Below are 20,771 nucleotides of genomic sequence, written 5' to 3'. Positions count from 1 at the left end.
TAAGGATGTGCACTCATATTCAGGAAATTACGCGACCGACAATCTGCTCTGGCATCAGTTGTCATGTTCCTAAAATGGTTTACCACATATGGATTGACATATTCTTTACCCTTGCAACATGTTTACTGTAGTTATCTGTGTTTCTGCTTCAGCTCTATAAGTATATTTACTTCAGTTACTAAATAGGCCACAAGGGAACATTAAAATAAAGATACTATAGACCGTACATAAAGGCTTTAATAGCGCTCTGATACACTGGAAGCCTGCACGCAGTTTAATTGGATATTCTGTTTAAGATAATGAAATACTAGCTGCGAAACAACAATCGCAAAAATTTAAAATGACGTCGTTTTTAAACGCCTGCACGAAGGTTTCAGTCAAGGCTACACAAATTCAAAATACCAACACACATTAAGTATCGTGCTCTACAATTAAATGGGACTTTGAAAATGTTGAAATCATTTAAATTTATAAAGCAGCAAAATAAAACTGTGTATGATATTAGTAGATATAATTATAGCATTTTAAATATAATCTAAACATATTCATATCATAAATAATAGCAATATTTCTACTGGTGTTATAACAGTTTTTCTCAACAAATTAAGTTTCCATAATCAATGACCAGGAACGTCCAGAAAACTTACAAAATCATCATTGTGCTATCAAAGAAATGTGTTTCGTCTTCTGCATGCGTCCTTTAATCATGATTGCAAATTCCCCTGAAATGTTTCATGTTCTTTATACCTCGTTAATTCTTTCGACGTTGGAAACAGAGAAAGATTAAAACGGCCAAGCAGGACAGCTGTCAGACAGGTTGATATTTTAGACAATAATGTTAAAATAGATCACTTAAAATTTTGACCAAAATCCGCAAGAAATGCAAAATAAAGTGTTGACTTACTTCATGGAAGCGACAGAAATGTCGTTCAACTATCTGTTAAGTTCAAGCGGGAAGCAGATTGTATAAATCTGAGGTAAAAATTAACTATGTATTTTACATTTCGAGGTAAATTTGGGATATAAAATTAAATTCACTATGACGTTGATCAAACATTTGATGAACAAAGAATAGTTTCCAGTAGTCCCGGCATGCCAGGTCAAAGATCACTGACAGCGCCACCATTTAACTTGACTACCACACAGTACACTTCTTGTCGGGGTTCATAGGACTGGACGCCGGGCAATTGAAGACTTTAGCAAACTCGGGTAGGTTAGAGATTGATCCCTCGACCCTAAAGATAAAACATTATAAATTGGTTTTAGGTAGCGTGCAGAAAATTTATATATAAAAAATGCAATATTAAAAAAACACATCTCATTATCAGCCTTTTGTCTTAAAGCGCGTATTTCACTTTTATTAATCAACTTCGAACGGTTTGTTTGAATGAGCATTGATGAATTCTACCGAAATAGTCCGTGAGAATATATCCCATTTAGCAATCTCTAATTCACTTTACCTAGGCAACTTTACGGCCAACTTACATGTACCAATTAAAAACCGCATTACTTGAAGCAATTTTGAAACATTATTGCCAAAATGCCTTTGAAAAGGGAGCGTTTTATTCCAACTGATATAATCTGATCTTGCAATGTTGAAAAAAAACATTACGTTATAAAATATTCTCAATGCACCATAATTTTCTTTGTTAAGTTGAACAGAAGAGTACTGTATTGTATTGTAAAAAACTGACCTGTAAGGTCCAGGGCTGTGAACACCAGTTATTATTGCATTCCTTGCTCCCTGCTCGGTGTACTTGCTGCACCACATCTATGATTGAACGTTTGTCCAATAGTAAACCATTCATAATTATGAATATGCGACACTGGTTATGATGGAAAAGTCATTTATGTGTCTTTATGTTATGTGTATGTGCTTGTGTCTTTGTGCCTCCAAAAGTAATGTACTTAAAAATCAACCATAGAATGAGTATCAAGTACAACCGCGCTGAAATACGACAAGGTCGCCAATGCGTGCAAAAACAACATTGCCTTTAGCACTCTGAGCGACGTTTTTGATCTTGGTAAAGCCGCCGTTATGAATACTAGACTATCTTATAGTAATGGTATCAGGTATCTTGTGGATATCACAAATTATGTCATTGTTTTATTTTTCATAAACGGCTGTTGAAATATTTTGTCGCCGGACAACTCTGTCATTATGTTTCAGAATGTATAACAATTAATTTTCTCTCTGTATCTGACAAGTGATAGTGCCCAGCTAAAAATGAATGATAAAACAACGACAGACGTATAGAAAGTGCGTTAGAGGCGGTAAAAAAGGGAATGTTAATAGAAAAGCACCTGGGCAAAGTTGACGAACAACATTTGGTCTTGGGTCAAACCAATGCCAGGTAATCGCAATTCTTCGCCGTCCATTGTCTCTTCCACCATCTTACGGTAACCCTGGATTTATGAATGAGGAAAATAATTTCTACATGCTCATTTTTAACAAGATATTTATAACAATGCATGGACAATAATAGACCGTTACCTCTCTCAATATTCAATTTCTCTCAATAGGAAACAAAATCAATTGAATGAGTTTACAGACAACGTTACGATTTCAAAGAAAACATCATGACCAGGATTCTAAACGATAGTGATGTGTGTTAATTAATACTCCAGATTTTCTCAGAGAAAACAATTGGTTGAAACGTTTTTTATTATGCAAATATCTGTCGTTTGATCGTACACTGCCATGGTAATGGCCGCACATTGATACTGAATTAACACTGTCAGATTTTTTGTTTATCATATGAAAACATTCAGAGATTTGCCGACAACGTTATTACCTACCCTGTAGGTCTCTTTCAAACCGCCATTGTCGGCAATATTTTCTCCCAGAGTCTGGACTCCGTTCAACTACGAAGAGAAAGGTAACGTATATGTGATCGCGATAAGCAGTTTGCATAGCGGTCCTGGTTTTGTCTCGGGTGACTTATTGAAATAATATCAAACGTGTAAACCTATGGAGCCAAAGGAACGAGAAACTACTTACTTTCTTCAAATTGAGGATTCTCTGTTGAGGAGAACAGTCAAAGGTCTAACACTTGTGTGATTGAATTACAATAATCTCCTTGTGTTTGGCACTTTTTTGCCACGATAATTTGTGCGATAGACAAACCAGTGACACATCAGTGTCGGGCACATATGATACCCCGACAGTAAAATTGTATAAACCCTTGTTTTGATTAACAGGATAAACTTTTTAAAGATCGGTAACAGTTTCATGAAATTTCAAATTGACTAAGAAGCTACGTGTCAAATTTGGAAGCTATTAGACCGAAGACATAAATTCTATTGAGATAGGGGTCTTTAAATTTATATTGACTTGGAAGGGGTACTTCAATTTTTAGAGATGTTGAGATCTGGTATTGGAAAAATTCAGAGAAAATTTTGTAGAAGCCCACCAACCCCCCCAACCCCCCCCCCCCCCGAAAAAAGGCAGCTTTAGTATTGTACGATATGCCCATAGCCTGAAATCGACAATTTGGAAGGTGGAAAATAATTCAAGTGTAAAGAGCTCTCGCCCTCTATTGAAAGTTTACTTCAATTTTTAAAGGTATGGTACTGACGATGAGTCAAACCTACCGTCATGTTACATTCCTCCATGTAGTAGTTATCATATTGGTCCACAATGCACTGCGCTCTGCCTACGTACGTTTCAATAGACTCCTCAGTCCACCACTGTTCAAGGTTACCGTCCTTATCAAACTGTCGCCCCATGTCGTCGAAACCGTGAGTGATCTCGTGACCAATCATCTTGCCGATGCCACCGAAATTCAAGTACCTACAAAAATTGAAACTGGTGTTAGTAAAAGATAGTGTGCCTTTTAAAAACTGTGTAATGATCTTTTACATGCAAAAGAATAATTTGAAATTTTCTCAAGGATCCGGGTTTGAATTTTCGGCGGCTTCGAAGCAATCAAAATCAGTGATTGGAATAATATACTATCACACATTAAACAAGTCTGATACTCTTGAACCAGAGAAAGGGAGTCACATACCAGTGATATTTGGAACATCACGGTTGCTCACCTGATGTTACAACGTCCTCATTCATGGCCGAAAATTACCATTACAACAGTGTCTGTGACCTCTGACCACCATGATATGCATCTGATAAGAGCGAGGTCTTGCGCAAAATGGGAGCAGGACGTGATGCATAAATAAACGATCCTTATCATAAGCTGATCAAATAACATGTTAGATCTTAAGGTTCTAGTATCCAAATTATAAGAAGAGCAATACTTACTCTGGCGAGTCTTTGTGATACAATGGTGGTTGAAGAATGCCGGCAGGAAAAGCTGTAACATAAATGGCGGACAAACCGTTTATAAATGACAGAAATATGTCTTGCAGTTGTTTATATAAAAAGGCAAAGGTTTAATCTTGTATGCAAACGTAGTTGGCGATACAATCGAAGGTATACAGAACATGAGGCCAATCAGATGTATTCCTTTCCGATATTTTTGAACTCAAATAAGTACATGAACTTACTGACACTGTTCGTCCTAAGATTGTAGTAAGCGTTGAAAATAGCAGGGCCGGCCAACCACCTTTTGAAATAAAAGCAGGAAGAATTTGTGAAACAAGGATTGAATAGTACAATCACACTGAGATGGGTATCCATTGAAGCTGTTGTCTTGTGCATTTGAAATATCCTATAACTGATCATAACCAATTAACTGTATAGTTATAAACGTAATAATCCAAGCTTTAGACACTAAAGACAACATTTTATGACTAAACAGGAAAAGTCATATACAAGTTATTAAAAAAATCTAAATACAGTTTACCATTCGTATATCTTTCAAGAGCACTGTGCAATTTGAATGTTTGTGTTAGGTATTAACTGGCTGATAGCACGCAGAACGCTTGTTGGATATTGTTCCTCTGATGTTTTGGCAAAGCTTCAATGGCGATGAGCGATTTCTATTTAACGCACTAGCGAAATCTCCTACTGGTTACATTGTTTTGATGACTTTGACTTAAGGTCTACATTTCACAAACCGTCCCCGATAAAAGAGCCATTTACATACACAGGCAGTGTTGACAGAACAAAATCTGAGCACTTCCACATGCTTCCAGATAAAAACAAAATTCCAAGGAACAATTTTAATATCCTTCTTAGCCATAAATAAAGATATAAAAGCTCGACAAACGATTGTGATCAAAACTAAAGGCCACAACGCAACAGAAATCCGATCAGTGTTATCTTTTTGCCTTTTCTTTTTATCTCTAGTTTTACCATAATTTTTCTTATTAAATCCTTTGAACTACACAGCGGTTATGTTGACGCATGGTCGTATGCTTTATACCTTTATGTTTATACTGAAAACGGAGCCCTATTGTGTTGGAAAATCTTCTTTTCAGGCAACAAGTCTCTGTCAAGCCGGGAGCCACTGATATTTGTGGCGATGTAAAGCAAACTAACATGTATCCTGCTGAACGGATAGTTGTTTCACATTCTGCTGTGTGACAGACCGATGTGTACATACATACATACATACATACATACATACATACATACATACATACATACATACATACATACATACATACATACATACACAGACAGACGAGCCGCTGGACAGGTGGACCAACAGACAGAAAGACAGACAGACAGACAGACAGACAGACAGACAGACAAGCAGACGATGGAAATGTTTAGCCGATTACCTCCCTTTGCTGTAAACATGTATGCAGGTGGGAGGGAAAATTTCTACTTACTGGAGCTTGTCCACCGGTTTCCTGAGATATTCAAACTTTCTTTGAGTTTTCTCTTTCAGATACTTCAGATAATTTTCAAAATACTTTCCAGCATCGAAGTTATACTGTATCAAACAACAAATACTGGCATAACAGTGGTTCAAAAATTGATGCAACGAACAGGTAAACTTCAAGCTAACAACTTTAACAAAGCTTGATGTAAGCCTATATATCATATAATATATATATATATAGTATTATAACACAACTGAGTTGATCAGGATAATCTAAAATATTACATTTCCACTACAAATTTGTTTCGTATAGTATTGAGCACTCTACTCCAGCTGATCTTGAACTAAACAAGTATATATATATATATATATATATATATATATATATATATATATATATATATATATATATATATATATATATATATATATATATATATATATATATAGATAGATAGATAGATAGATAGATAGATAGATAGATAGATAGATAGATAGATAGATAGATAGATAGATAGATAGATAGATATATATATAGATAGATATATATATTCATTTTGATTCTGAGTTTCGATGCTGTCATTCATGGGAGGAGTGATAGAAAATTCAAGTTCATTTTTTTTAAAAACCTTGAATTGTCAATATGAGAGTGCATTTTGCTAGCTACCAAGACATTGCATTGTAAATTTGACTCACATTTATATAGTAATCATTCAATTTCTCATCGTCCTTAATCCAGTCTGGATAACCAATTTGACGATTCATAACTTCGGCCTGAAGGTCAAACGAAGATTGGGTACATACAAATCAATACAATTTCTATTTCACTTAAATATAACCATTGTCACAAACATCACTCATAGTATCATTATTATTATACGCGACATTAAAGTTTCTCATTTAAATTTTGTATAAATATGACCAGAAATGTCATTTAAGTTATAATATTAGCTTCCACACATATCAATCCACAGTCAATATTACCATGTCTCTGTTTCATTCTTTCGGCTTTTCTATCATGGTATCTGTGTGTCTACCCATACCTTCTCCTTGGCGACTACTTTTGTTGGTGCGTCCATCCATTCTGATTCATCGACAAGTTCAAGAAACGCTTCTTGGACAAAGTCTATCATTTTATTCGTCTTCGAATATAAAATAAAATATCTGTCATAGTTTCTGATATAATTATGTGAACAAGATTTTTGATAAAACATAATGTGTTGTCTGTTTTGCTTTGCAACTTGCATCATGTTTGCAATGCATATCACAAACTGCCATTGTAAAGCGCCCTTGCGAGGCAGAGAGGCGACATCGTTATCGAGATGTGTATCTGCAGGATATACATCATTAAAGCCCCAATATTCGTAAGTTTCCTCAGATACATCGTTCCTTAGGTACATGGAATTTCGAAATCAAAATCATCAAACCGAACTGTCATATACAAAAGCAACACCTCCAATACAAATGGACGTGCAGACTCCGATGACAATGTGAACGCTCTGCATTGGAGTGTACTTTCAAGTCGTTCATAATATCCTCACACTTTGCAACCGCCAAAAACTGGTCTATGAAACAAAATAGCGCCCTCATTAAGCAAAGTTGCTAACTTACTCGTACTTTGCTCTCCTCGTCATAGTGAACGTCGACAAACATGCGTCCAACGGCGAAACCCATGACGCTGTTCACGTGACTTACACATGTCTGCCATCTGGCGCTCTCAGAAGCAGCGCCGTACAAAACTTCGTTATATCTCTGTTCAACGTCTCTAAACTTAGAACTCAACTGACTAATCCCGTTTTTGGTGATGCTCCAAACGATGTAATTGGCTATCGTCCTGTCAGAGGAAACGACGCCATGCAATTAAAATGATTAAAAACATTTGTTTGGTAACTACACAGTTTACATGTACTTTGCCATATGTATATATGGAGCATACACTTAATGTACAATACATGTTCAATAAATAAAGTTTATTAACTTGTGTGGAGAGACTGTAAGTCAAAAGCACACCTTAATCTATGAGAACAGAAAGAAAAAAAATAAATTGTTCATCGGAATCGCCGCTTCTACTTGCCCGATTGGGACAATTTTTTGATTTCGGCAAATTCATACTTCTGCCTTGCAAACACTTTATTACCGCCGCTGGCGGGACCCTACACTTCGTCTAGTTATCGCGGGCATGTGGGATTCTGAAAGAGACTTCCGATGTGTCTGCACTGAGCTCTGTCCTTACGTTGTTGCGACGGCTGAATTTTGCAAATCACGACACAAACTAGGGTCAATTTTGGCTGAGATTTATCATTTTTAATTCCGCTGTCAGCCTCGCGGAGCTTATCAAATAGGCTGATTATCCGTCGTCGTCCGTCAACAATTGCCTTCTTCTCTGAAAGCGCAAATCCGATTGCTTTTGGAAATTCCATATGCAGTTCACCTGGGGTGACCTCTCGGTTAAGTTTCTTCAAATCGTGGTGAAAATTGCATATTTGTATTCTTGGGGCATGTTTTGCTGGTTTTGGTAAAACAATCTTCTTCTCTGAAACCGAATGTCCGATTGCTTTGAAATTTATTATACAGTTTACTTAGGGTGATTTCACTTGGATTTGTTCAAATCGTGGTGAAGTTTGCATATTTGCATTTTCATGCGATTTTTGTCATTTTTGGTCAAAAAATCGTTAAAAAATCTTCTTCTTCAAAACTACAGGTCAGATACCTTTGATATTTTGTACCTTGGTCCCTTGGATGATCCCTTTCATATTTGTTCAAATTGTGCAGAAATATGCAAATTTGTATTTTAAGGCATTTTTTGCCATTTTTGGTCGAAAAATTTCTTTCATCAAAACCGCTTGTCTGACAGCTTTGATATTAGGTTTATAGTTTTATAGTTTTTTTAGGTTGATATACAGGTTAATAGGTATGAGCGAAATGTGATATATTCAAATTATGATGAAATCTACAATTTTGTATTTTTTGGGACAATTTTTGCCATTTTTGGTCAAAAAATGTGTTTTCCAAAACTACTCGTCTGATAGCTTTGAAATTATGTATACAGGTTCCCACAGATGAACTGAAAGTGATATATTAAAATTAGGATGCAATCTGCAGTTTTGTATTTTTGTGGCAGCTTTGATATTAGGTTTATAGTTTTATAGTTTTTTTAGGTTGATATACAGGTTAATAGGTATGAGCGAAATGTGATATATTCAAATTATGATGAAATCTACAATTTTGTATTTTTTGGGACAATTTTTGCCATTTTTGGTCAAAAAAGTGTTTTTTTCGAAAACTACTCGTCTGATAGCTTTGGAATTATGCATACAGGTTCCCACAGATGAACTGAAAGTGATATATTAAAATTAGGATGCAATCTGCAGTTTTGTATTTTTGCGGCAATTTGGCCAATTTGGCCAAAAAAATGTGTTTCTCTAAAACTACTTTTCTGATAGCTTAGACCGATAATTTGATACACAGGGTCCTACAGATGAGCCTAATGTGATATACTGAAATTGTCATGAAATCTGTTGTTTTGTATTTTGGGGCAAGTTTTCCCAATTTTGGTCAAAAAATTGAATCTCAAAAAGTGCATGTCTGACAGCTTTGATATTTGGTATACAGATTTCAAGAGTTATTTTTAATATGCTATCTGAAATCCGAAATTTTGGTTATTTTGGGGCAAAGTTTGCCATTTTGGGCCAAAAATTTGATTCTTTAAATATTCATCAGATAGCTTTGGTTGACATTATCTCAGGGATGTTCAAATTATGATGAAATCTCAATGACGTATTTCTGCCACACCCAACAGGGTGTAAGGGACTAAAAATTTTTAAAATCTTCAAAACTAAAGATCAGATAGCTTTTATAGGTCCCTAGGGATGACCGATTTCACAGAGATTTGTTCAAATTACGCCCAAATATGCAAATTTATATTTAGGCATTTTGTGTCATTTTTGGTTAAAAATTTATTTCACCAAAACCACTTGTTTGATCGCTTTGATATTTGGTATACGGGTTCATAAGGATGCTCAAAAGTGGTATGCAAATTATGATGAAATCTACAATTTTGTATTTTTGGGCAATTTTTGCAATTTGTGGTCAAAAAATTTGTTTTTCAAATACTGCTTATCTGATAGCTGTGATACTTGGTATACAGGGTCCTAAGGGTTATCTTATTTGTGATGTATTGAAATAATTATGAAATCTGCAATTTTGTAGTTTTAGGGCTGTGTTTGCCACTTTTGGGTCAAAAACGTGTTTCTCCAAAAATGCTTGTCTATAGCTTTGGTATTCGGTATGCAGGTTTCAAGGAGTTATTTAAATATGATACATTAAAAATTACGATGAAATCTGCAATTTTGTTTTGGAATAATTTATGCCATTTTAGTCCAAAAATTTGATTTTCAAAAAACTGCCCGTCTAATTGCTTTTGTTGACATGTTCTTAGCGATCATCTTAATGTGATATGTATACATTCTGATGAAATTTGCATTGAGTTGTGCATTTTTGCAGCTAGTTTTGCCATTTTTGTAAGGCCACTTAAATGAGCTATCAAAGATTTCCACCTTCTTCATCAACGCTTGTGTCACAAATAGTTATCCTCTACGTAACACAGCGGGCTGTATCGGCTGCTAGGTCGCTTGGTTCGTATACGAGCTAGTGTTTGCTCGCTATCAAATGGTGGCTAGAATTAGCGTACGTATATAGCGCACATCTCGTTTGTGTTTCGTTTTGAGAATGTATCCTAAACTGTCTACTGATTGACTTGAACTCTTCACATATGACAGAGTCTCTTAAACTATACAAAGTCATTTCGCTCATTGCTGAATAAATAGTTTAAAGTGTAAATATCGAAAGCGTTGAATTTTATGAATTATAAACGATACCTGTCTGGAGTGTTCTGAACAACCTCAGTAATTTCTCTGACGTATCGTGGTTCATAAACAACTATCTCTTCACTGTCCTGGAGATCATCGGACCAGCTTGCTCCTAACTGACGGAAGAAATCGAGCCAATCAAACTGAAAAAAGAAAAAGCCATATTTCGTATAGTTTGTATTACACGCAATCATTTGCCATTCTACCGAGGAGTGGTCACTTCGGATGTCGTTGCTTGTTTGTGCGCCTTTATGTGTTTCTGACTTTAGCGAATTCTACCAACATGTCATTTCTATGTTACTCTCACACCAAATTGCGAAGCCAAGTTTCAATATGTGATTTGTTGAAGAAAATTATATATAATAAACTCAATTTAAACCAGACAATGCCAAAGAAACTGTACGAACTTTATTTCAGAAATCAAGCCAAGTTCAATGTTGGCAATTTGCAAGGAATCCATCAAAAATTCCGTGGACTTATCTTATTTCTTTGAAGAGTGAATTCACTTTCTGCCTTTGGAAACATATAAAGGTTGCTTGTGTTTCCTTTCAAAGAACTTCCCTGAGCACTGCTAGATACATTACCCCTGTCACATTGTACTGGAGTTGAGCGATTGCCATCTTGTTGTACAATGCATTGCCGTCACGACGTTGATCTTTTGGTGTTGTCAACTAGCAAAAAAATGAAGATTTATGTGTTTTAATAAGTAAAGAAGAATAGTGCCCAATCAAAATCAATCCATCCATCTATCCATCCATCCATCCGTCCATCCACCCAGTCACCCATCCACCCAACAACCAACACACAGACAGACAGACATAAATGCCTCATCGACAGTATCAACATAGGAAGTAGTTCACAGGCCGATTGAAGCAAACTATAAAGCAAAAGCAAATGAACACCCTCGCTAACTTGAAAAAGAGTAGGGAAGGGACAAAACTGATAAAACAGAAATACATATATTACAGTAGGCACATGGGAGACATGCAGACAGACAGATTGACTGACAGAAGGACAGACAGACAGACAGAAAAACAGACAGACAAACAAACAGGCGGACTTACGGACGAACAGACAGAGATAAAAGGAGAAGAAACAAGGAACGGGAGGAAGGTTGATGTAGAATGGCAACTTATATAGACCATTAACTCACATTAGCAAGTTTAATCTCAAACTCAATCAGATCATTGAAGTCTTCAGCTGCAACATCTGCGTCTGCACCCAACATGGTTGCTATAGTCGTCATGTACTCCAGATACGCTTGCAAATACTGAATAAGAAATAAACGAATCTACTCTAGATCTTGAGCAGACATTACTCATTAAATGTACAAATTATATTTCTCTGGCTCTGAAAAACTGTTACAAACATAGACTGAAACCTGAAATCGCAACATCCGAACACTATCGACGTTTTCGAGGAAGATAGTAACCCATAGACTTGAAGTTGAAACGATAGAGAGATGCCATGCGCTAAATTTGCACGTACGATATACTACAATAAATCACAAACAGCCTGTATAGAATCAAACCTTGTTGTCGCGACGGTCTTGCAAATAATAGTTCCTACTAGGAAGTCCAAGGCTTGGCTGATCGAGCTGAAAGCCATAAAAATCGAAATGTATGAAATAAGTAATAGCTTGAAAGGTCAATTATTAAATGTTGTATAGGCTATGAGTGTACACGGTCATTTTAGTTTATTCAGCATCACGTAGTTATAAGAATATGCAATTGATTAATTTACTCCGTTGAAGAGATGGCGCTTGGCATTTTATCGTTTATGTTATGCATAACAGTTTATTCTTATTTACTTACAATTACATTATTCAAACGACCGTTTACGAATTAAAGTGCTCCAGTGTGTAGGACATGCCAAAAAAGTGGAAACTGACCCAAAAAAGTAAGCATTCAAATGTGTTAGCGTTTTATAATCTTTGAATAAGATTATATATTTAGACATGAAAAAACCACTGCTATATTCGCGATGCAGCTCAGTGAGGAATGGTAGGAGATCTCAGTTTTCCCTTTAGCCGCAAGAGCATTTGGTATATCAGTCGGTTTTGACCAGTAGAAATCTCTCGTTGTGTTGTTTAATCCTTGAGCTTCATACACGAACACCTCTGGACGGGTTAGGAGTATGGACGGAAGGAATTGAAAATATCAAGGGTGTGTTGGGGGCACTTGAAAGGAATTTTGGACTCAAAGGGGGGCTTGAAACAAATCTATCTATGATTCATGTGAAATATGTGTTGGCTTGTCAGTTTAAGCTGTAACGATTGGCTAACTTTGGCTGGTTGTGTTTTGTGAATCAATTGCACTTTCTTGTTCTGCTCCCTGAAACTTGATGACCGTCCAGCACAGCCATATCTGTACAGTCAGCATCGACTTCAAGTCCGGACTAGATTTAATTTATAACCAATAAGAATGCTTACGGTCTTTACACATATAGCAAGTTTTTATCAGGGAAGTTATTTAATAACCATAAGAAGTGATATGATTTTGGTGAAATTATTACATCATATTTGTTGTCCGCATCTGAACCTTCAAAATCCTATTTGAGTCAAATTGCCAAACACTTATAAAATCACAGATTAAGTTAATTTAGTATTATAAAAAAAATATTAACAATCTTCTCATAGACTCCCATGTATAGTGAATCAACACTTTTTGGTGAAATTTAATTGCGTGTGAACATATGCACTTAAAACCATGCTATTCTGATCACGTACACTAATATTATCCAACGTCTATAAATGCACAGATATTACTAGTTTTATCTTGCATTGGAAATATTATGCACAGTTGTGTCGTAGACTAACGTGTATAGTGAATAAAAAATTTCAGTTAAAATTCCAAAATTTCTTGTAGACACGTGCACTTGAAACCACGCTACTCTAATCAAAGACATTCATTTCAGTTATCCAACGTCTATAAATACACATATATTGCTAGTTTTATATATGAAAAAAGTTCTTCTATTAGTTTTCTCATCGAGTACCGAGTAGAGTAAATCAACATTATCGATGGAATCAAAAATTCAAATTTTTTGTACACATAGAACTTTTACCTGCCTTTTTACCTGCCACTCTATTTACATGAACTACCAAACATATATAAATGTACAGATATAGCTTGTTTTTAATTGGGAAATGATAATAGTTTTCTCAATAAACTCCCATGTCTTATGATTTGTTATTTTTGACGACGCACTATACCGGCCAAATTTTGCCTTCCTTTGCGGAGGAGGGGCCTTAACATTTCTTGCAAGTCAGAGAGGATTTGAACGCATTGTGAGTATGTAAAGGGAGGCATTCGAAAAAATCTGAGTACATTTTTGGAATCTCTCCCCCCCCCCCCCCCCCCAGGGTCGAGGTGTTTGTGAATGCATCCTTAAACTGCAATTACATCTAATTTTCATTTTAGTTTACACCCGTTCTTAAATGCATGAAACGTTAAACACGCGCCAAAGGATCCCTCAAATGTTTCTTCAAGCAAAATTGTTTACCATCGTCAAAGTTAAGGTGATAAAAAAGAGAAGTCGATGCTTGACGAAACACGTAGGGAAATGACATCTTACCTTCAGTATGTGCCTTGTTGAGTCTTTCTTGTCGATATCAATATCCGCGTGGTATATCACGCTCTTTCCGTATTCCCCACGTACCAATGCTAATTGGTCTTCCAGATCAAAGGCACTCTCATCCCAATTTCCACCAGAGTTATTGCCAAGCGCGGGCCAGCCACCGAGGTTCTCCATCAGGTCTACCAATGGTTGAGAGCCCCGTTCCTCTATGGTGTCTTTATAGACGAACAAGATAAACAGGTGTTTGGATATTATACATACAATCATGCCCTCCAAATATATCAGACAAACAATACATAATGTTGAAAGTTCGAGTGTAGAAGAGGAATTTTCATTGTTATCACTTGATTACTTGTCAAGAGGGCGTCGGGGCAGCCTGAGATGAAAACGTTGACTTGAAACAGCGAAAGCAACGTAATCTAAGAGATAAAAAAGATACACAAATTTGGCGAAACTTGTTGCGAAGCACAAATATTGTCAACCTGTCATTAACACTGGTTACGTTTATTAAACTGTGCAGTGTTCCTTTTGTTAAAAATTTACATCGGTGGATACTAGAGATCAGTTGAAGATGATGAAGACGCTGCCAGGACTTCAACTTGAATGAGTTCAAGATCGGCCATATAATCAAAACCGAATAACTTCAACATAGACGGGAACATTACAGGGGTCACTTGCCGTTGAGGGCCTAAGACAAACAGACTTACCAAGGTCTGTACATGCTTGGTAATTTTTCTTTACATTCTTCACAGAATCGAGATCATCATCGCTGATCTGTTGTTCAATCAAATCTGAAATCATATTGGGGAGGGAATTTATGAGAATCGTCGAGGTAGCAGTTATGTACGGATATTTTGTAAGACGATGAAAGCGACACACAAACGTTTTTGTTATCTTTAGTCTGATCTCTTCTCGATGAAACCTGTGCCTGAAACCAATGACAATGAATGTTATGATAAAGGGCTGTCAGCTGAAGAAAAACCAGGGTATGATGAAGTTTAACAAGTTATAGCGAAAAAGTAAAAAAGGGGCAACCCATTTAACTACCATGTCATGTCTACGTACTCTTACATACAGTAATAATGCATACATAAGTATAAAGAAATTTACAATATTTTTTGCCGTTCCTCACAATAAGTAGTCATCCATCTTAAAGATAACAAAATACTATGGCAATGAGGTTACAGCTTTCAGTCGCGCGAATAAGCTGTAATTTACATCTACCCAATCAAACTTCAGGTGCCATTAAAAACAACAGTTAAACACAGATCTAAGACATTACATGGAGGATCGAAATGGTACATAAACCAAATCTTAGTGTACCCCAATTGTTCAGATAGCAATCTGTGTTAGTAAATTTCAGGAATAACAGTTTGTGTGAGCCAAGAACCACAGGAAAATCAACAGAAGTCATACCACAGGTAAACTTCAACATTCATCCGCCATATCGCAAGCTGTAAGTTTGTGTAAAATTTACAGAAAAAAATCAAAGGAGATAATATGGCTCGCTAACAAGGATATTCCTACCTTTCAGCATAGCACCTAGATCATCCATCAACTCGCTTAATGTCATGATCGCGGACCTATCCCCAGGTATGACAGTCCTTCTCTTAAATCGTCCGCAAGAAAATTCAAAGAAGTCATCGCAGGGGTCAACCTCAATGTTCATTCGTCCAGCCATTGCACCAGCTATATGCATCATGGGGATATTGAACATTTTGAACAGGTAAAAAAATAACTTGAAAAAATTCCCCTTATGATAGTTCAGTTGATTTACACCTACCCGATCGTGCTTCATGTGACACTGTAGTAAATGATTATGGGAGACATTTGTTGGATATTTGCAAAAGCACTGATCTTAGAATTGTAAACGGCAAATATTTTACGACCCTGTTAGTGGCGAATATACATTTATTACACAAAATGGAGGCAGTGTCGTAGATTACCATTTTTACCAAGCAAATATTTACATTTATCACACACATATATATTGACACTAGATCTGAATAAGATCATCAGCCAATTATTTTCCAGTGAAATTTTAAGCCATTGGAGGATGCTAGTATAAACGTTGTTAGCCATGATCATAGTAATGTGTTGACACTAGCCTTACATTGTTCTGTTTTTGTCTGTATTTTCCTTTTGTAGAGGATCAACCTGATGAAGTCCTTTTTTAGGACGAAACGTTGTGTCAAAATTACAAACACAATAAACAGAAAGTATACAACCAGATCAGTAGACGTATATAAATATATATATATATATATATATATATATATATATATATATATATATATATATATATATAATATATATATATATATATATATATATATACAAAATGTATACAATGTGCCTCCCGGTTATCACCATAATGGCTTTATGGCAACATATATATATATATATATATATATATATATATATATAGATAGATAGATAGATAGATAGATAGATAGATAGATAGATAGATAGATAGATAGATAGATAGATATAGATATATAGATAGATATACTGAATGATTTCATTTTAATCTTTTGTTTTATTTTTGTAGCATGAGGGAGGTCACCCTGTTTTCGAAAGTTGGAATAGGGGGATCAGCCACTTTTTGAAGTCGGAAAAGAATAATCCACCACCCTGCCCCTCCCCAGGCCGAACAAACTAACCAGTCCCTAACGAGCTTCAAACAATGAAGAGGCGAGCACGTGAGCTTTATCGCATGCGGTCAATGACCTTACCCATCATGGCGCAGTGAGCAGTTAAACAATACTCGTTGTCGCCACCACTCACTGGTTCTGAGTCCTTGTCGTTTTTCAAAATGACGACAACTATAAATGATACAAAAAGAAAAAAATTAAGACTAAATAAGTATGAATTATCACTCTTACTCTAAACATCAATGTCGTCATAGCTGAGTTTCTGCAATACCTTACCGTCCTTTTAATAACCCTATAATATCCAGAAATTGCCTCTAGGAATTATGTTTACATAATTCTCATTTTTGTAAATTCAGTGATAGAGAATCGGCGCACGATAGAATCAAAAACGTCTTTCTCCAAGTCTCTGTTGATGTTCGACATATCATCATCATCCCGTCCTCAATTTGGTATTGCGCCCTCTTCGGGCAAGGAAAACGAGTCTGCGTCCTCAATGAACAGCGTAAGGCAAACATCGCAAAGAAAAGGAAAGATGACACTCACTGAGAGCTGCTGCTAATCCAACGCAGACGAAGAAGAGCACCACAGAGATAATGGTTGACGCTCTCACTTTACTCGAGCTATTTCCACCCGAGTTTGACTCCTCCAAACTGCAGCGTTCGGTTTTGTTTCTGAAACTCGCGGACATCGTTGAGTTTCCCTATTACTGATAACTGAAAACCAGAAAGTAAAAATAACCGGTCAAGACGTGTAGTTACTACATTTCAAAAGCGTTGGACAATAATTGTATGACAGGAAACAATGTTATCACGAAACGATTTCTAAACTTTGCATATGGAAACGTTATCATCCTTTGCACATAAATAAATGATGTCATTCCTTACAACTTAATAAGCAAATTTGATTTCTACTATTTAATTGCAAAAACAGTTTCATAGAAATTAATTTAAGGAAAATTGCGCCAAGAAATGTAATTCTAAGAAGTAACATGAACACGATTGGAACTAAATTGGGATAATTAGATTGGCACTATTTCTCAAGAATTTAAGAAATTTGTAAAATATAGTACCATATTTGGTAACCATTTTTAAAATTGTATCCCAAAATTTGCGACACTGTGTTGATGATATGAATAAGAATCATTGCATGACTGTATCTAATGCAATATTGTTCAAAACATATGAAAAATATTTATATTTGACTGAAAATGTGTGAACTTTTCTTTATTTTTTTGTTACTGAAATTCTAGTTCTAATCTCGTTTTGTTGTTTTGCCCTAACCAAAATGACGTTTTTCGATCTATTTAAAGTGAAGTCAGTCAGGGTCACTTCCAAAGTGCCCTGACTACATTTAGTTTTTATTAAGACCTAATTGATGAAAAAAGTAAAGGACGTTTCAAAAGTGCCCTGACTCAAAAGTCATCAATTAGAGATATTTTATGTATTTTGTCTCATTTCTCTATGACATTTACACCAAAATAAAACATTTTTATACAAATGAATACGATTTAAAGGATATACAATTATCGATGTATTTTTGTTGGTTTGTTCGATGAAAACATATCTTAATTTTTTACAGAATTCTATCATTTTGCAAAATTTACGCTGTAAATATTCCGATTTCATTAAAATTTCGTTATAATTACTCTCATCCAAATTTCCTAATTTAGTTCAAATCGTGTTCGTAATAAATTTCAAAGCTACGAGACTGTAGATACACTAAAAAACATGAATGTTTAAACTTAAATTGAAAAAATAGCTCCTAAAATTTGAAAATGCAATACATTGCAATGAATAATCGACAACAATTTCCCATCAACACGCGTGGAGGTTGTTGTAGCAGGCCAAATACTCAGTGTTGCAACAAGTCTTCTTCAAATAAGACTAATATTCTGTCCTTATACTTGTCTAATGTCCCATCGTTAGAGGACAGAATACACTGTAATGATCTCTGAACGATAGTCTGAACAAACTAAAATATTAGGGATTGGTCAAAAATGGGAGAAGTGAAAAAAGAAAATGGACGGCATAGTTTGCATCGTAAACATTTGCTTTCTCAAGAGAACATCCAGTCGCCCACAACCGTCTTAGTCTTATTCGTCTGACCTACATCTTGATATGAGGAGAGAACGCGATATCATCGAATGTCAAGGGTCAGCGCTGAAATACGATTTGTATTTCATGGATCGCCAAGGGTCGACCTTTGTGATAGCGTGTCAGTAATTATTAGAATCGCACCATAACTGGGCTGTCAAATAAACTATATCACCCATGTAGATTAAAAGGTTAAAGTGTTGCTGCTGAAGTCATTATGGCTTGCTGGAGAGTTTTGTAAAGGTACAAAATTCAATAATACAATAGTTATAGTACATCGCGCTCGACTGAAAATTCTGGTATTCTTCATTTTTATGGTTTCGTTGCTCAATCTTCCGGAACTAATTCCAAGGTCCCTGCTTAAACTGCTTAAAGGCGGGGGCGCAGTTTGTCGCTTCCTATCGAATCAGAGGATGTGCCCAACAGTAATGTAACCATATCACTTCGCAGTTATATCGAAAAAACACTGAATGATAATTCCGTTTCGAACGATACTAGCACATGGAATATTTGGTACTCACCACGCTGCCTACCGTCTCTGCTACTTTCTAAAGCCAATTTTTATCACATGACCGAACGTGACGTCGAGGCATGAAAAGTAAAATATCCTTGTACGGCATTTACATTCCCACAAGGGGCTCAATGAACCTATTGTTTCGAACTAACTGTGATTTGAAACCATTATAAAAAGCGATTGCCTTGATCGTTTTTCCATCCGAATATCTGCTTTGAAACTTGAGAGGATAATTGGAAGACTAAATATAAACTGTATCAGATACGATGAAGTGTTCTGACACGCTGTTGCGAGATCTCGAGCCGCGTGTGGCCGACGAGGGCCTGATACGACAGCTATACTAAATAATATTGATACAAGAGGTCGACAATGACTGCCCTCTGAAGTTTCACTAAAATAGCTCTCTCTCTCTCTCTCTCTCTCTCTCTCTCTCTCTCTCTCTCTCTCTCTCTCTCTCTCTCTCTCTCTCTCTCTCGTATTTCGTTACTTTTAAAAATGGCAACTGGCTGATTTCACGCATAACTTCTAACTAAGGCTGCATTCTTATATTTTTTTTTATTTTTTTTATTTTTAAAAATCATCCAACATGCGTTAGCCCGATTACAGGATGAGGTATGCATAACCCACTAACCCCCAATGAAGCACTGAGGAGTAAAGTGCCTTGCTCAAGGGCACAACACCGTGCTGGAGTCTCGAACTCACCGTCCTCCAACAGTGAATCCGATACTCTGGATCTACCGGGACTTGAACCGGGTCTCGAACACACCATCCTCCAATAGTGAGTCCGTTACCCTAACCACTGGGCCACGGTGCCTCCTTCACAAACACCTCTGGAGGGGAGGGCGGGAGGATTGACGATGGCGATTCAAAATGTCAAGGGTATGTTGGGGCACTTGTAAGGGTTCGGGGACTTAAAGGACTAGAAACTAAAGTACCTCTGATTGACAAGAAATATGTGTAGGGTTGTTCATTGATGTGCTTTAACGTTTGGTTAATTTTCGGGTGGTTTGTTTTGTGTATCCACAGTAGTTTCGTGTTCTACTCCCTGAAGAGTGATGAAAGTCCTGCACAGCCATATGTGTACAGTCAGTATTATTATTGTTGTTTAAACTTAAATTCAAGTCTGCAGTAGAATTCATTTGTCATCAATAACAATGATTACGGCCACATATTACAGGTATTGCACGTTTTGTCAGGGATAATGTTTGATAGTTTACATTTAGACTACCATGAGAAGTGAAATAACTTTCAAACGCCCTATTTGAATCAAGTATATTTGTATCATTTCTCAACACTTGTAAAAGCACATATTTAGGTAATTCAGTATTGGAAAT

General features: G+C 36.2%; 1 protein-coding gene across 1 annotated transcript; it reads right to left on the bottom strand.

The window, feature by feature from the left end:
* Nucleotides 1-229: 229 nt before the first annotated feature.
* Nucleotides 230-19,644, bottom strand: LOC139136704 (membrane metallo-endopeptidase-like 1). The gene is made up of 21 exons (XM_070704514.1): nt 19,445-19,644; nt 17,374-17,543; nt 16,912-17,001; nt 15,704-15,865; nt 14,884-14,967; nt 14,174-14,391; nt 12,129-12,194; nt 11,751-11,867; nt 11,182-11,268; nt 10,607-10,740; nt 7,341-7,563; nt 6,773-6,871; nt 6,426-6,503; nt 5,737-5,840; nt 4,504-4,562; nt 4,259-4,310; nt 3,595-3,793; nt 2,800-2,865; nt 2,305-2,406; nt 1,695-1,771; nt 230-1,235 (listed from the first exon to the last, which is right to left on the bottom strand). Exons 2-21 carry the CDS (start codon nt 17,516-17,518, stop codon nt 1,136-1,138), a joined length of 2,262 nt encoding a protein of 753 aa, XP_070560615.1. The 5' UTR covers nt 17,519-17,543; nt 19,445-19,644; the 3' UTR covers nt 230-1,135.
* Between the last annotated feature and the right edge of the window lie 1,127 nt (nt 19,645-20,771).

This window comes from Ptychodera flava, chromosome 7, assembly GCF_041260155.1.
Source record: "Ptychodera flava strain L36383 chromosome 7, AS_Pfla_20210202, whole genome shotgun sequence".
Lineage (NCBI taxonomy): Eukaryota > Metazoa > Hemichordata > Enteropneusta > Ptychoderidae > Ptychodera > Ptychodera flava.
Note: the sequence above shows the minus strand (reverse complement) of the source record. Positions and strands in the feature narration are given on the sequence as shown.

Excerpts from the sequence above, each read along its gene's own strand:
- LOC139136704 (XM_070704514.1), bottom strand. The coding sequence starts at position 17,518 with ATGTCCGCGAGTTTCAGAAACAAAACCGAACGCTGCAGTTTGGAGGAG. Across the intron at positions 4,311-4,503 it reads TCTTAGGACGAACAGTGTCA|CTTTTCCTGCCGGCATTCTT; the intron begins GTAAGTTCATGT and ends TTTATGTTACAG. Across the intron at positions 3,794-4,258 it reads TATCACAAAGACTCGCCAGA|GTACTTGAATTTCGGTGGCA; the intron begins GTAAGTATTGCT and ends CAATTTTTGTAG.